Raw genomic sequence first — 18,040 nt, forward strand, 5'->3', positions numbered from 1 at the left:
ATGTGAGATTTTCAATGACTTCCCTTTTAGGTGGTATCATTAAAAAATGCAAACATATTCGTGAATCAACATTTTCTACAGTGTCAAAGATTACCAAACTTATGTTTAACTGAAGGTATTACTCAAAGGAACACAGAACGTTTTTATGGTCATTATTTTGATTGTTCTTCAAAGGAATATGCAGCATCATTATTGCTCTTTTCTTTTTTGGAAAATATGCATAGGAGTTATCATTCAGATAAAAACAAACAAACAAACAAACAAAACAAACAAATGTACACATTATAATGATATATGCACCAAACGACAGGTCGTGTTAAACGCATGCGATCGGGAATGCCGAGGAGCCGAGGATTCAGGGATACCAAGCGAGGAAAGATAAGTGTCCTATGGATTGATGAATCTTAACATAATTTGAAATGGCGGGAAGTGTCGAAAGAAAGCATTACAGGCCGAGGTAATATACAAACCACTATCAGTAAGAGAGAAGAATTAATTTGAGAGGTAAGGCGAGGACGAGAGAGTCCGTCAGGGTTGAGAAATTGAAAGGAATGCTGGATGCACTGTCGATTTGTCATTACTTGTGAAAGGGCTCATACATTTTTATTCTGTTCAAAACCAAAGGACCTCTGCACATATATATTTTGTCGTCTACATAATGAAAAACAACTATACAAATCAATATTCGTGTTATGTAGTAGACAGAAAATGGGGAAGACGCTGTCATTATTGAGCGTGCGGCGCACATGTAACAATCACGGGGGCTCGTCCTTGATGCTCTCTCGGGTGTCACACTCAATACAGCATCGCGATGAAGTGGTCGGAATGCGTAATCGGCGAGCGTTTCTCACGCATCGGCTAATGGATCCGTCTATTACCTGTTGCACTCACTCTGCTTGTAGTGCGCCATCAGTTGTCATCGCATGTGACGGATCTTTCAACTCCTTTTTGTTGCTATAGCCTTATTCTATTTTATTTCATTACATATTCTCCTTGTCCTCATTACACGAACGCTGCCTGGGTAAATGTTTAAATCAAGCGTTTTAACATAATGCCGCCGTCTGTCATGTACGCAGTTAGTCAAATAAACGCTGTTCGATTGTGTTTTCAGCGTATTGAAACGAATCAGGAAATTAATCCATGCATCCAGATATTCAAGCACACTCGCTTGGTATAATGATGTTGGTCTTCAGAGCAGGAAGCCTCTTTCAGTATATTCAGCGTTTATGATAACGTGTACTGCTCTCCCAGAAGAAGCTGTCGTTATAATCAATCAAAAATTGCCAAGTACCCGACAGTCACCTCCTACACCTGGGTCGAGATGGTAGATACTGTTGGTAGAACGCCCTGCCCCAAGGAAGAACACATCGCGGAAAGATTCGAGCCCCAGATCGTCGATTGACAAACCCAAAGCCTTATATCATTATATCACAGTTCACGCATCGCGAAGCAATATGCAGGCCATGCTTCCAACACGTTACGTGTCGACATTACACACAATTACACCGCATTACAGGATTAATCGATAAATTGATTGGTATATAAACCAGGGCCCCGTTGCAAGAAAGTTGCAATCAATTGCAAATAATTGCTAATTTTGAAACAACCATTCTGATTGGCTCAGGGTCTGCCCTATTAAGAAGACATGCATGCAACAATGATTTTGATTGGCCAGTGACAATCAGTTGCATGTTGCGTTTAAACGCAAAGTTTCTAGCAACGGGGCCCAGTTCTGATTTAAATTTACCCTGTAGCACGATGTCCGCGAGTCTATTACAACATTACGTACTCCCCACAGTGATCATCGTATTATGGATGATGTTCGTTATTCTGAAGGTGCATTATCCTGAAAATGATATAAGAATCGTTTTCCGAATTCGTTATTCCGAAGGTTCGTTGTTCCGAAACATACACATTCCCTGTATTCTTAGATGTTTGTTAATCCGAACATTTGTGACGTTATTCCAAAGGTTCGTAAATCCGCGAAATAAAATAAGGTTCGTTATTCACAAAGATCATTAATCCTAAAACTAAATTGAAATAAAAAAACAAGGTTCCTCAATCCGAAAATGAAACACCTGAAGAAGCTGGAAGCTTGAAGGACCATCAGAACCTCTTTTTTTTTTCATTCTCGGATTAACGAATCTTCGAATAAGGAATATTTATTTATATTGACCACAAGGACATTGCAAAATACAATCTTAGCTTTTCAGCACGTCTCCTCCATTTCATGCAACTTTGATTTTAATTCAATTTCATCTGAAAGTGACGCGTAGTGCTGTTCATTTCTTCGTTTACTTTCTTCTTTACTACATTGTATTGATAAATTATTGTGTATTATTTTGTGTATGTATAATGTTTCGCTTTGTTGGAAATGAAAGAAATGAAATGAAATGAGATGGGATTACAAAACGCATTTTATTTTCAGATTAACAACCCTTTGGAATTACAAGCCGTAACCACTATTACAGCTCCAACCCCATGGTGATTCCTCGAAATGTGTATCTACGTAACTCACTGTACTGCGGTTTTGTTCATCCGGGGTATAGCCTCATGAGTGTAGGCAATCCTCTTCTACATGGTTTTGCCTGTTATTGTTACACCATCATTGAAATCTACTTCTCTACATTACGGTCAAGAGGGACTTCGACCAGGTATTCGAACCCAAGATATACTGTTAACCCTTTGTGCGCTTAGAGTGACGATAGGCAAAGAAAATCCTAAAAGCATAGTACAAACTGTCCAAGGTCTCTGACACGGAGAGGGTTAAAATCCACACTCTTATCCATCCCATTGCTCCAAATTATCCACACCATTCTATGCGTACGACTTAATGGTATTCTAACGTGTATATATGTGTGTATGTGCATGTGCATGTGTCTTGTGTGTGTGTGTGTGTGTGTGTGTGTGTGTGTGTGTGTGTGTGTGTGTGTGTTAGACAGGAACAATAAATGGCTATGATTTCAAGAAAAATATTATTTTGTAAACCATATCAATTGATAGATTCATACAGTTCCATCATGTCCACAGACTAAAATTCTGCCAGATATTGAATGGAATACCGGCAACTGGTCCTTGTCTATCTCACGTAATAATTTACCATCAATTAACTGGGTAAATCCGTCAGGTGCTGATGGCCTGTACTCCAACATTTATCACAACGTCGAGTTTCTTCGAGAGTAACGACTTGAATTACAATAATTATATCCCTATCGATAGTCGTAATCATAAGAGTCACAATCTAGGTAAAATAATCTGATAAGGAGAATGAAAACTGTCATAAAAAACATGTACAATACACTGTAGTGGGTGTCGTCCAGCTGTGGTAGGCATGGCGCCAAAACAAAAGACTTTGTCCTTATTGCACTTTATGGAAGTAAAATGGGAGTCAGATAGTAAAGCTGCATATGTGCCAGCGGCCCCGCTTTCCCAGCACACTAACGAGCAATAATTGTACGTATAGTAACTTTTCGATGCCTTATGTACCTTCAATAGAAGTAAACATGGTGAAGAAAGGACATAAAAGCAAACAAAAAAAAAATGCAGTAAAGGCTTTGACAGCACGAATGATGTTTTCTCAAAATAGGTTACCATACCGTGCTACATGTGTTTTTCGTTTGTGTTGGCGATACAACGTCTAATAAAAGATGAGCTTCATAACTTACATTAGCGGTCTTCTGGCAGCAACGTTATCACACTCCGCGTATCTGTGATGATATTTTTCTTGTTGTTGTTTTTTTTTCTTCCTACAATGACACCTTAGGCTGCTTGGCTCGTGGGATCACAAGATGTATCGGAGAGAAAGGATAATTTGAAAGCCATTGACAAGAGTTTAACGTTAGATGCTAATCGTTCCACCTTTGAATGTAAGTTTGTGAGGACTTTTTTTGTCCCTTTGGGAGATTTGTGCTAGACATGGCAATAACATTTGCATTTGGTGAGAAGCTGTGGTTGAAATTATATCATTTCCCCGATAGGTATAATTAGGATTATTCCGTTCGAGATTGATTTGAGGCTCGCAAGAGAGACATCGGTGATCTAAATCAATGATTTAACCGCTTAACAAGACACTCCGTCACCCCGAAGGGCTGTGAATACATAAGGTACTTTTTCTGCCGTCTTTTAAATGAATTAATCCATTTTCACACTGATTTTTCCCACAGAGATATGGACAGTATAGTCTCTTGTATGTTACTATCTCCACCACGTGCCGCAGTCGGATAAACATACCCAGGTGACTCTGTAATTTCAAACGCTCTTCATGAGGGAAAAAAGGGGGTCTGTTTTATTCCTACTTCTGACAATTTACGAGTGCATTTCCATCTGGAACATATTATATTGAAATGAAATGATGCCTCATAATTTGTTCGAAGGCGCTGACAGATTGTATAATTATGAAGGCGGATTAACACTCATATTCGAACTGTCAAAGAAATAGCAAAAGAAATCATGTTATGTTCCTATGTCAAAAATCAATTTATACAGCGTAAATCTTAAAGCAGTGTAAAGTGGCGTCGAGAGAAGGGAAACAAAAAATATTCATCCATTTCACCGGATTGTGATGATAAACAATACGTTGAGATATAAACAAAACCTCGATAGAATTCAAATTCAATTTGTCAGTCAAATTTCTTCCTTTATTCCTTCTTAACTCCTTTCACAATAATTAGCCCAAATACTTGACTTGACTCTTTTTTTACGTCCAAATTCTCACATTTATTGTTTGCTTCACTTAAAATTTGGCAGTCGCGAAAGAGGTTCTTAATTAGTTTTTGGACCTGGTGTGATAACGAGGATGTTCTCGGATATAATTTCAGTTTCATTGAAACAGTTTTTTTTTTTTAAGGCCCGTGGGAGGAAGGGATAAATTGATCCAGAGTGTTTCTGTTGCTGCTTCCCTGCTGTACAACGCTAAGATTTGAATGCTTGTTTAGTAAACAATATTGTCTTTTCGTGGAAGTTTATCGATTAGTCTCATTTCACATGTCATAAGCAATTCAGGGTATGACAGCATGGTTTGCGTTGAAGTGTCGTGGAGAAATCAGATTATTTTTCCCTTTTGTCTTTCTTGCAGTGTTTTTTGCTTTGTTTTGTTTTGTTTTGTTTTGTTTTGTTTGCTGTGAAAATGAAGTTGGTCATTCCCGACCGGCGAAGAGTCAAGATGCCTGTTGGAAGTATTTATTTCACTGTATTTCGTTATCACGGAAGAATACAATGGTCAATATTTCCATTCCGTAACTCACAGCCAATTCAATATGACAGGGAGAACTGCTGATAATTACGGATGACAGGGCTTTTCTCTTTGCGATATTCCAAACGTGATCTTACGAGAATACTCATGGGGAAACGTTTGAAGGAGCAGCGGAAAAACAACAAACTAGGAAGAAAATTGAATAAAAAATGAACAAAACAAACTGCTTATATGAGGAAATGTGACGTCAAACCAAGTAAGGATTTTAAAAGAAAAAAATGAAAAAGAAAATTTAAGGTAAAATGGACAAAAGGAAATGCTATATACACGTTTGAACTCCATTTCCGATTCAATTCGACATACGATTCAATTACTGTTTGCCTATGCATTTCCTTAAACTTTGTTTTTTTTTTTTAATTGTTAAAAAATTGATCTCCATCAATTTCTCTGGAATATGCAAAAGCCACTTTGTACTCTAATTTTCTGTATATGCAAATGTCATATTGTATTCTATATTTGTGTCGGGAATGACAAAAAATGAAATGAAATGAAATGAACTGTTATGAGTTCTCAGGTGTGATTATTGTACCTCCCCTGTTGTAGTTGTTGTTGTTGTTGTTGCTATTGTTGTTTTGTAAACACCGATTTTAGTTGTCGGAGGGAGAAAAAAGCTCCAATAGAGTCTCAGCTCTCAAATCATGATCGATCCAACCATTAATGCAAGCTCTTGTTTATGTGGGAATATAGAAATTTGTGTTATATACTACATATTGCATTAGTGCATGCATAGTACATGTAGATGCACAGTATAAGACACTGTATCATAGAGTATATATTGTAGGTACACCTGTGTAGCACCAAGGCACAAGAGTACAGCTACAAGCCAATCCCAGAACAAAGGTGTTGCACTACACACCTGACCATGTATTGTCCTTGGGGTAGAGAACAAAAGATTAGTCACCAATCTGTGTTGTAAGGTGGCAAAAAGGTGCTGGTAGGTAGGACCGAACTACCGTAAATGAACATGAGTGTCTTCATACTCATGTGTTGGAAATAGTTCCAATATGTTGGAATAACTATCTTGTGTGAGAAATCTACATCAAATCAATTTCAATGTTCATGTTTGTTATAATAAGTGTATCATACCAATTGGAACATGTACACATAAGAGTTGTATAATTTGGTGAAATGAGGGGAGGGATATTGAGTGACGATGAGGGTGAATCGGTCAAGCATGCCCCTCATATGACAAAGAACTTGACCATGTGCTCCATTGCTGTGCTGACCCTTGAGTGAGGTGGACAGTCAGTCGGGTGTGGCTGCAAGAAAGCCGAAAGTAGACTTTGGTTTCTCCGTTCGAGGTATGTTGAGCTATATATCATTGTAAGATATCTTAGACATATCTTTCATAAGTGTTATATTCAAGTGAACATGTATTTTGATATAAATGAATAAGTTGATTCTTATTTTGATGTTGGCTTGGAGTTCTTTGAAAGAGATTCATACTTAGAGAGTATGTTTTTGCATATATCATATAGGAATTTAAGTAACTCCAGATAATGTTGATATGAGACTATTGCAGTGATTGTTGTATTATAGTAGGAGCTGTATTGTAGCTTGATCGGTGATTTCAACTCGAGTTTGTTACATTATATATAGTTTTATATTGTTAGCCAGTCAAGAATATGATTAGACTTATAAGCCATTTCTTTGGTGGAGTTGACAGTTGGGATTTTGTATCATCCAAGAATGCAGTAAAATATACATGTATCTTTAGGATGTTGATGTAGTATATAAACACAGTCAAAGGATAACTGAGTCCAGTAACTGTATATACTGTGACATGTGTTTTTAGCAAGCTGCTATACATGGACAAAGATAGACTGTGATAACAGATCAAATATATAAGTTCTTTCCATGAACTGAATAGTAGATTGCTGAGATTATGTAAATGTTGTATGAAATATATCATTGGGAGTTTAATGTCAATTGTTTGTTTACACAAGGGGTTCTCGGGTTGAACCAGTGACAGTACCAAGTGTCTGGGTACGTTGAGAGGAGAAACCAAGCTCTATATTTCAGGCAGTGCAGCAGCCGTTGGTGTCGTCCGCAGGGTATACATTGCGGAGTGAGAACGTCGAGTGGTTCTCGTGGTATTGCCTGTGTAGGGTAAGTCAGGATGTCCGAATCAGATTATGGCATTTAAAGTGTTTTACTCTATGCTTTATCCAGTTAGGATGTATATAGATGTTTGTTTCTATAATTGTAATGATTGTGTTCATCAAAATGTTTATGATGGTATAGAGTCCTGTGCACATGTACAGTTCAGACAGTTGTCTGATGTGGTATACAGAATATACTAGTAGTACACGTATGTCATTCCAAAGAATTTGTTAACAGGAATTGTTTTCCTATCACTCTTTGTGGAATTCAAAGTGCATATATTAGACCGCCTAGAAAGAAGGTCAAAGATTAATATTTGATGACAATGGATATTTGTATTGGTGAATACATGTTTATATCAAGGTTTCAGTCAAGTTGTATTTATGAGGGATGTCAATGCGGTATTAGTGATAGTTGTGTATTTGTATACATAATTGGTTTTGTGCGGAAATTGGTTAAGATACAATGTGTGTGTACAAAAATCCATACTTATGATGGATTGTCTTTTTTGTCTGTTTGTATCTTTTCAGGGTCTTCTGTTTTGTCCTCTTCGTCTGTTTGTATATCTTCTTTTAGATTTCTTCTGTTTTGTCCTCTTCTTCTGTTTTGAGTCATTCTTCTGTTAGTCTTCTTCTATTGTGTATTCTTCTTCTGTTTTCCACATCTTCTTCTATTTCTACTTCTTCGCCCTTCTTTTATATGCTTCAAGTTGTGTGACTCTCGCAGTGCGAGGGAATAAAATTCTTCAACCCACAAATTCAAGTCGTGGACGAGCATCTCTATTGTGTGTGTAGCAAGCATCCTGACAAGTAGCGCGCTACCAGCATTGCCCGAGTGAGAGAGGGAACGAGAGAGGGGAAAGCCCGCCTTACGACATTTACATCAAAGAACGAAGCACCTTTTCGCAGAGAAAGATTACAATTTTGCTATTTACGCTAGAAGCGCACATCTTGTTTGAGTTAGTAATATACCTTAGAAGTGTAACCAAATATATGCCACATTAAATAGCTCACGCTTGTAATTATGGACCATTACGCACTTCCCTTCTGACAAAAACAAAGCAAAAGAAGTAGAACTGAATTCGAAAGGAAAGAAAGGGTAACAAACGACATGAAAGAGATGGGGACAACATAAAAAGTCTAACATCACGATTGACAACAGTGATATAAAAAACTGACTGGATCAGGTAAAACGTACACAAAAATTACGCAATAGACCCAACGAAAGCTATCTGGGTGTACATTGTTGATAAGGAAGCCGTCGTCCATTCAAAAATAAATAAATGAATAAATGAATAAATAGATAGATAAAGTAATAGCTAAATAGATGAATTAATCCATACATCAATTAATCGATAGATAAACAAATGAAAGTAAAAATGAGATACAAATATATGTCGCCTTTCACTTTCTCTCTTTTTTATGTCTTCCTTTCTCTGAAGAAAAACATTCATTACAAATCATTCGTCCTTCAAAATCAGCTGAAAATTATTTCTCTCTCTCAGTGCTAAAGATCATGTCATTTATTCTTCTACCCAAACAACTTGCCTACCATCTCTCTCCCTCTCTCTCTCTCTCTCTCAAAAAGAAAGAAAACAAACACGAATAAGAATGTTCACTCTGGAAAGAGTGAATGGGTTTAGAGTGAAATTGGACCTAATTTATATATATTGGAAACTTACATTCGATATTGATGAGAATCTAGGCTATATTGCTTCGGCAAAATCAACTGTTACCTGCAAAATAATGCGCTCTTGTATTTCTACATTCATGTTGATAGTGTATTTCTTCATTCCTGTTTTAAACAGCGCGCTGGTTTTTCCTAACTCCAGGAGGATTTGCCCCAAATCTTTCCTCTTCCTCAGCACCTGAGTCCAATGACTTAAACCTCCGATCATCACCGCTCGGGACCTTTGATCGATCGATCACGGCTGAGAAAACAGCGATTACCGACCCCCGTTTAATCATCCTGCAATGGTTCGATCAACGGTTCACGCATCCGAGGCTGATTCACCTTTTCCTTGTCATCTGTAAGTTACGTTCTGCGTCACTACAGCATATTTTAAGGAGGGTAAATGTTTGAACACTCCTGTTCAATTCTTCTAGCGTATCGATTCGACAAGTTCCCTTTTTAAGTCGGTGAAGTGTGGAGCAAAAATGCCCGTGGAACTGAGATAGAAGTCTTTAGAAAACGGGAAAATAGAATCTGAAAGGACTTTTCTCTTTCCTGATAGTGTCATTTGGGGGTGGCGTTTTTATCATTCACGACAAGAAATCAAAGGGGAATTTTATGCCAGCTGAACTCTCATAAAGTATGAACCATTGATGCATCTCCCCTGTACTTTTCCAAGGTGTCCATCTCTCTCTCTCTCTCTCTCTCTCTCTCTCTCTTACCATATAATTCAATTCAGTTCAACTCAAATTATATTATGGATATCACATAAATCCTTTGAAATACAAACATAACAAAAGAGTCAATGTCCAGCATGATATATGAACATTAAATTGAAAACGAAGAACAAAAAAAAACCCAAACGTATTCAAAGATGAGGCTGTAAAATATCTATAAACATCAAACACAAATTGTGCTAATTGTGAGAACAGAGGCCGGTGTATTATAAAGATAAGATTGTAAATATGTGGGTCACTCAATCAATTGATCGTAAAAAGTAAAACTAAAACCAAACAAAATATATGACCATCAGGCGGTGTCTGTGTTAATTTATTTTGATAAGCACAGAGATTATCGTGCGCACACGCTTAGATTTTACAATTACCTTTTCGCAATTGTGATAGTATGTAGTGATTTTAACCGCCAGTAATGATGTTTCTAAATTGTTCTGCATAATTATATCTAAACTGCAGTGTCATATCATATTTGGTTGTAATCAGAAGCGATTGTAATCCAAACGCTTTCCGCTGGTTTGACTTGATAGCGGCCAACCCAAGCGGACAAAAATAAAACGTCAAACCGAGTCAGGAGTCATAAGGAAAGCGTTTGCCAACAAGAAGTGCTTGCTCTCTATCGCCATTCTGACACGGATTACATCAAAATGAGGGATTAATTGACTACGGGTGACACGCTTCGTATTAAAGCTGCCGGCAGATTCTGGATCACCATTAATGCGCCATTTTAATACTATTGGCGCCTAAGTTTCAGCTTTCTCGCAAATTGCCCGCCAAGCGCGACAGAAGATCGCATGGAATTTTTCCCTTGTTCTGTATTCTGTTGTCCGGTGACGTCCGGTTCATATTTCGTATTAATTTACATTGGGGGAGAAATTGGAAAATAGGAGGTCTTGCAGATGCTTCCAAATCATGGCAATGCGGACTGACGCTCGGAATTTGATAGGGTTAAGTTAAGTGACAGGATTGAGATGCGAGATCCATTTCTGAATGACATTCCGTAGCTAGCGTGGTCGTTCATCACAGTCGAAGTAGACAGGTGGTCGTACATCTCTGTTCCTTGTCCTAAGGCTGCGGGGGTAGTGATAGAAGACTTTTTTTTTCTTCTCTTCTGTACACTTTTTTTCTTCTTTAGTTTTAGTGGTTTAGTCTCCACTGAGGCACGACATTTCAAATTCTATTCAATTTCCGATCCGTTAATGGACGGTAGATGAGTTTGTTCCTCGGCGTATACGAATATCACGTCACTCATGAACAGAAGAAAGAGTCAGCGAATAATAACAATAATAATAATAATAAAATCCAGATGGACTACAATATATTATGTAGTCCTTGGTGTCGTGGATATAGAGTGGTTGTTTGTTCCCTCCGCGTCGTGTATTTCATTAAGCATTCAAAACTATCAATAACATAACCATGCTGCTCCTATTTCTACTTTCTAAACTTTATACCCCTTCTCTCTGTCTTTCTGTCTGTTTCTTTCTTTTTCCTGTCTCGAATCTTTCTCATCTCTTTATCTATGAATAAAACAATGATTTAGCAAGAAAACACTGAAAGTTACTTCCTGTCCAATAGAGATGCCTGTCCAATAGATACTTTTGACCCGTTGCCATATCACTTTTTGGCCATTATTTTTGGTACATTCTGGTAACATAATTTATTTTGTTTTTGCATATGGTAATCTCCTGCTGTTTTTACTTTTAATTTGTTAATTTTGTATCTTTTTTACTTATGTAGATATCACATCTTGCTTGTTTCTACGTGTTCGTTTGCTTTCTATTTTGTTGCTGTTGTATTATGTGATTTTTACTCGCAATATGTACTATTTGTAACAGGGCTCACTTGAAAAGCATGCCCTTGGGCCCTGAACGTGACTACCCTGTTCTTTTTTTTAATAAAACTGAATAAATAAATAAATAATGTTACACCAGTTGTTATAAAAGATGCAAAAATATTTAAGGTAGAATAAAGTTGAAGCCAACTTTTATAAGGACCACTTTGTTCTTGGATATCTCAGCCATTTCAAGATCAATTTTTATCAATAAACTTTGAATTCATTCCTCTAAGGATTGTGTGCTCCTTCATATTTTCATTATCTTACACAAAGTAAAAAATATGAAGCCCCGCCTTAACCAAAACTATAGATTCACTTCAAGTTTTACATGATACTGATGATGGTCATGGCACTGCATGGTGGAGACATTGATGAAAGTGTTTTGCAGACGTTATAACATAATTAGATCACTAGTAATTTTCAATGAACACTGATGTTGATACCAATGTGGTTATACAGATTAAAGAGAAGACCTGAACTAAATTTCTATACTTTGTGTGCGTTCAAACGACGTTATTTTGTAGTTTTAAAAAAAAAATATTCATCATTTAACTGTTCCGGTTTAACCGCGAGTATCCGTTTAGGGTGTGTTAGTGAAAAACGCGCAGAAAATGTAATTATCGATGTTCTCTTTCGCCAAATTCCAACTTTTTTTCTCAGTATCAAACCGTGCTCCCATGGAGGATTACTGAAAACCCTTAGATACGACTTTGAATTGGAGAAGGAATTCCCCGGCAATTAGGATTTGAGGATTTAAATCGGATAAGCTCAACTAGTAGTCACGGGTACATCCTGATCGACGCTCGCGGTGCTTAGACTTACAAAATTCAAGAACGCTAGTTGCACAATTTGATAGACCCTATTTTGGGGATTTTTAGGTCCGGAGGCCACGGATCAAGAAGACAGCGTGGCGAATTTCTAGCCATTCCGGCATTTCCCGTCTTTTGTTTGGAGTGGTCGTCAATTTTCGTTCTCTTTAAAGGGATTGAATAGTTTTGGTTGAGACCTAACTTCAGGTTTTTAACATCTTTTTTTTTTTTTTTGGTTGAGATATGAAAGGACTTGTAATTTCAAGAGGAATTCAAAATTTATTTGATTAAAATCGGTTCTGAAAAGGCTGAGATATCCAAAATAGAGGGATCCGAATAAAAGATGGGACCCACCTATTATTATGATGGCTTTGTTTTAGTATGTTTTTTTTTTAATGTCTCAGCCATTTCAAATCCGATTTTCATCAAATAAACTTTGAATTCCTCTTAGAATAGCATGCTCTGTACTATTTCGTAAGTAGTATCTTGGTATCTCACAAAAAAAAAAAGTTAAAAGCCCAATCCTCACCTCTGCGAGTCAACCAATACTATATACCATCATCCCTTTTGTGTTGTGATCCGAGAGCGCATGATCATCGTCAGCACTCGCGCGCAGATTCACGAGCGTGCGCAATTCATAAAAAGGAGAGAAAAGAACGCAGGAGACTGCCGGCTACGATTGGCTTCAAAACAGTGAAAATATATATCGTATGCACACAAAATATTTCAGTGTTATAGACAAACACACACACACAAACACACACACATATGATATTTATGCATGTCAAATATTTTGGGTAAAAGTGCGCCTCCTGTTTTGCGGAGTTGGACAACTTACCTTCCATGGGTCCGTCGGTCAACATCTTCTCAAAACACCTCTCCCGTTCCGCCGCAGTAATCATATCCAGAACTCTGGCCCTTTCCTCCTTACTCATCGAGGCTCCCAACACGGCGGTCTGGGGTAAAGAGACAATAAAATGACACTGATGATCTTTAAAGGTGGTCGTTTGCAGGTGTACCGCAGTGAAATGAAACGATGCTGATAATCGTATACGGAAAATTAGCCATCTAGACATTCTACCGTCGGAGATTACTTTGATTTGTGCATTTTAATTTTGAACAAATATCTTCTTTTTTCACTCCTAAACAATTGTCATAATCATCTTCATTTCAAATTATCTATAGCCGGAGGTAATCGTGATGAGCGTGATGATTGATGCCAATAAAAGATGAGCAACACACAGAAAAGACGTGACGAAAGTATTTCTTGGCGAAAAATCTTTAGGAAAGCGAAGCAGTACATTCATGATTACGATGCAAAATGCGCATTTTACAGGATTTCGTATGAATGCAAACCAGAAACGTAAATTAAGAAATGAATTTTACGGGCACAATCCCTGATAAACCCAGGAAAGACAGTTATCTCTATTACAAATATATTTCATATTTTTCTTATTTGCAGAGAAAAGGGCAAGCCGGCAAGCCATGTATAAAATCTGTTTTGAACTTCCGTGCCAATGACGCAATATGCACCAAAAATGTTAACTCTTAATGTAAACAAGTGACAATTACATCTTCGCATTTTTGTTATATCAATGTATTCCACCCTGGTGTGATTTGAGTGTCGATCGTCACAAAAAAAGGAACCCCACAGTGTCGTGGACTCGATGTCCAAAGTCCCTGGCACAGAGAGAATTAACCTGCATTTCTGTATTACATGACAATAACAGGTTCTAAACTTGACGTCAAACCACTTCCGATTTGGCACGAATCTATTTACATATTTCATTGTACCTTTCGCCTTTCCTCTCTCCCAATCATCTTTCTGCATCTTTTTTTAGATACTTATAGTTGTCTTTTCTGCAAACTTCCTTGCTCGGATGTTGTGATTTCAGTTTAGAGAAAACTAAAGCGCATACATTCTTCTTTATTTTCCGCTGTTTTCTTTTTTTTTTAGCTACAGTTAAAACGGACAATCTTGGTGCTTTGCTTTCACATGAACGAGTATAGATCGGAGATAGAAAACAGCTGATTTAAGTTGGCTTCAATATGTCTAGCAAGAGTGGGAAAGAGAAGGAAAATCATGTTCATAATCAGTCACCATACATCCTATCAGCATTTTGCAGCGGGGTGTAAGAAATAATTGATGGTTCAAAGACGTGAGAGCAAATGACGCGGTTATTATAACAATCAAGAAGAAAACGAAAGAATCACTCTCGATCTCTCATCAGTAAATTAATTTTCGCCATAATCGGGAGATTGGAGTAATGGCAAAATGATTATGACAATAATATTTCAATTATAACACCAGACTACATTATACAGGCATCATCATAGTGTCAGTGCAATTACTCCGTATTCCCCCCCCCCTTTTTTTTTTGGGGGGGGGGGGGGGGGATAAAGGACCTCGATATCAACGTGCAGAGCAACCACGCTGTCCAAAACTTTCTGCTCTCGAGAAAACGACTGCATCATAAATTCACCATTCCAATGAGGATAGGGAAGGGAGCAAATTCAGTGGTAAGGACGGGCCGTGATGTAGGGTTTCAAGTATAATTTCTTGTATGTTTTCTCCTCTCCCGTCACGCTCCCTGAACAATTTCTTACCATTTTTGTTATTCATAGATGAATTCCTTAAGAATTCTTCTAGTATCTACTTCTGATGTTTTCTTGTTCGTATGCTTTCATACCTTTCACTATCCATTCCCCCCTCTCGTACCTCTTCTCTTTTTCTTTTTGTTTTCTATTTTTTCTTCTCCCCATCACAGCAATTCTGAATGGAAATGTTATACGTTTACCTCGTAAGTTTCCAAGTTATTGCATTGATGTACTGTAGTAGATGCATTTTCAAAGATTTTTTTTTTGGTCAAATCAGTTTGCCTTCTGACAATCGAGGACATTGCAATATCGGTACAATTTGTCAGAATAAGATGATATTTCTTTATCATGATATATCTTAAGGCTATTCATTCTCGTTGTTCCTTTTGTTACACTTACCCACGAGGGAAATATCACACAAGTATTATAGACTTTACTCATATTATGTGTGACGCTCGACTTTGGTGCGTTGAAATGAATTAATGCCCAACCCACGCACAATTATGAGTAGGCCCTACATAATTCAAAAAAGAGAAATTTAGTTCGATCAATTTCTTCCAGATGTTCCATGAGTGTTAAATGTTTTTCTTCTTTTGTGAGAAATTCAATATCTTAACTCATGGCCTATCATGAATCCTTAAGAAATGAAACATTACCATAAGGCCAAAGAAAAAAATGATGAAATAAGATCCTAGGAAAAGACTATTTTTGACCACAATTAGACGCAACCGCTATCATACTTCCAGAGTGACCTGCTTTTGAGTGACGATGACGGAAAACTAAGACGTTTTTTTTTTTTTTTTTTTACAATGGACGGCATTCTCCTTCAGTGTCTTTCTTCGCCATGTAATGTTGGCAAAATTGGAAGGACGTTTTATTATAGCTCAGCCTGAACTGTAGAACGGTTTCAAATTCTTCGTCCAGACGGGAAATTAAAGATTTTCTCTTCTTCTTCTTCTTCTTCTTCTTCTTCTTCTTCTTCTTCTTCATTTCTCTCTTCTCCCTCCCTCTCTCTCTCTCTCTGTCTCTCTCTGTCTCTCTCTCTCTGTAGATATGTAATATATATATATATATATATATATATATATACTTGAAACAGCGGGTAGAAAACAAAAATAGGTTCCACCTCCCACGTCAAACTATAAGATCATGGTTAATATCGATTAGAATTTTGTTTGATTTTAGTGCCCTTTCTGCGTGCGGAGAATGTCAGAGACGTGTTTAGAAGGAGACGATGCATAAATTTGTCTTCTCTCGCAGGATATTGGGAGAGAGATAGAAAAAAATAATGACATGTGTTTGAATATCGACACACACACACACATACACACACACACACACACACACACAACGTTACTTTTGGATGTTTGATGCGTTTAGGGCAGCAAAGCTTGACCGCAAATTTGCCATCTTGAACCCACTAAGGATGCGCCTCTGCTACAAAATAAAGTACACATAACCCACCGTATTATCCCCGCTCCCGCCCCCATGCTCAGGACTTTAACCCATAACTATACAGTATCACTCCTTGCCTATCTCCGTCATACGCAAGGCATCAATTTGGCGAGCATGAGGCGGTTATAGTTGCACTATAATTGTATGAGGGGAAGACCAAGGAGCATCTCGTGTTGTCATAATCACAGAGCGTGAGATTAATCTGTAGCGACAAAGTGTCAACCAGCATTACTCCCGCTCCTTCATAATCCCCGGACGATACCCGTATGCCACATTTTGTCTCACTCGTGAGGGAACCTGAAGTATCATTTTCGGGTTGATTTATCTGTTTCTGATTTTGAAAGCGTTCCACTAACGCAATTAGTTACAATTTACGAAATAGATATTTCCTATAGACCTACTTTTGAGTTGCGCAAATGAATCCTGATTTCAAATTACACTGCGTACAGAATTATTCTTGGTAAAAAGGCTCAGTCGCCTATTTTAGTAATAGCGTCCGATATAGTTCCAACGACATCATAGTGATGTATATCCGCCCTCCATTTGTTATCATAATTATCTCTATGCGTGCTCAGTACCGCGGAACCCTACACAGGGAAATGCGCTTGACTGCTCGTTTGGCAGTTGGCGCGAAATCAATTGGCCAATCAATATGAATCATTTCAAACACCTATGTCGTTTGCCTCGCTCAATCTCGTTTCTGTTCCTGCGCGTGTTGTTCAGCTCCTCTATTAACTCACATCGAGTCATTACAGTTCCGTCTATTTACTCTCTTCTACTGGGCTGTTATTGAATTAGTTACCATAGTTTTATGCTGTGTTTCACACGACAGAGCAAAACGAATCAAAGAGGCCCCTTCTTACGTCACTTGACCCCGCCGTCAAGTTTTGTCGGGGGTCAAAAAATGCCATCCGCCCCCCGCCCCTGATTTAAACCTCGGCAACTATTCACGTTTAATATGATATGGCAGACTTGTTTGTGCACAAGCCTGCCCACAACGCAAGTATTCGGCCGATCGACAGAAAACTACTTCCTCATTTAGATTATGCAGATGTGATTTGGGAGTCATCGTGTGAAAAACATATAAATCAACATATTTACTGCAAAAGCTGCAAAATAGAGCAGGAAGAATTATTCTGAAGATTAATCCTAACACACTTTTACGTCAATGCACGGCATATTACAGTGGGAAATGTTCAAATCCCGTCAAAAATTTCACATCGGAGTAATGATTTTCAAGACTTTGAATGGTTTAATACCTACCTATTTATACGAAAATATATTCTATTCCCCCAAACCCTACCAATTTACCGTAGCCTTAGCCTTCCAAAACCTCGGACAAACTTTTGCAAACGTGCATTTTTCTACAGGAGAGCCAAACTATATAACAACTGGACCCCATGGAATACCAGCTTTCAAACGTAGCTGAATATGGGCTTTCCAGCCATCTTCTCAGATGGAAATGAACAAACAAACAAACAAACAAACAAATAAACAAACAAACAGCCTTCCGTATGCTGTCCGTGACTGCACGTCACTGAAGGATTTTAAACGGTTTAATTGGTTTAATCTCATCAGTGTAAAT

General features: G+C 37.8%; 1 protein-coding gene across 1 annotated transcript in view; it reads right to left on the minus strand.

Moving 5' to 3' along the window:
• The window catches only part of LOC139727358 (vasoactive intestinal polypeptide receptor 1-like), a 193,780-nt gene that overhangs the window by 67,766 nt on the left and 107,974 nt on the right, over positions 1-18,040 (minus strand). The window contains exon 2 of the mRNA XM_071638318.1: positions 13,241-13,358. Coding sequence (XP_071494419.1) covers positions 13,241-13,358 — 118 coding nt within the window. The remainder of the gene's footprint in view (positions 1-13,240; positions 13,359-18,040) is intronic.

The sequence above is a fragment of the Diadema antillarum genome, unplaced genomic scaffold (assembly GCF_040938485.1).
Source record: "Diadema antillarum isolate AM-2024a unplaced genomic scaffold, OU_Dant_1.0 seq00000127_RagTag, whole genome shotgun sequence".
Taxonomy (NCBI): Eukaryota; Metazoa; Echinodermata; class Echinoidea; order Diadematoida; family Diadematidae; genus Diadema; species Diadema antillarum.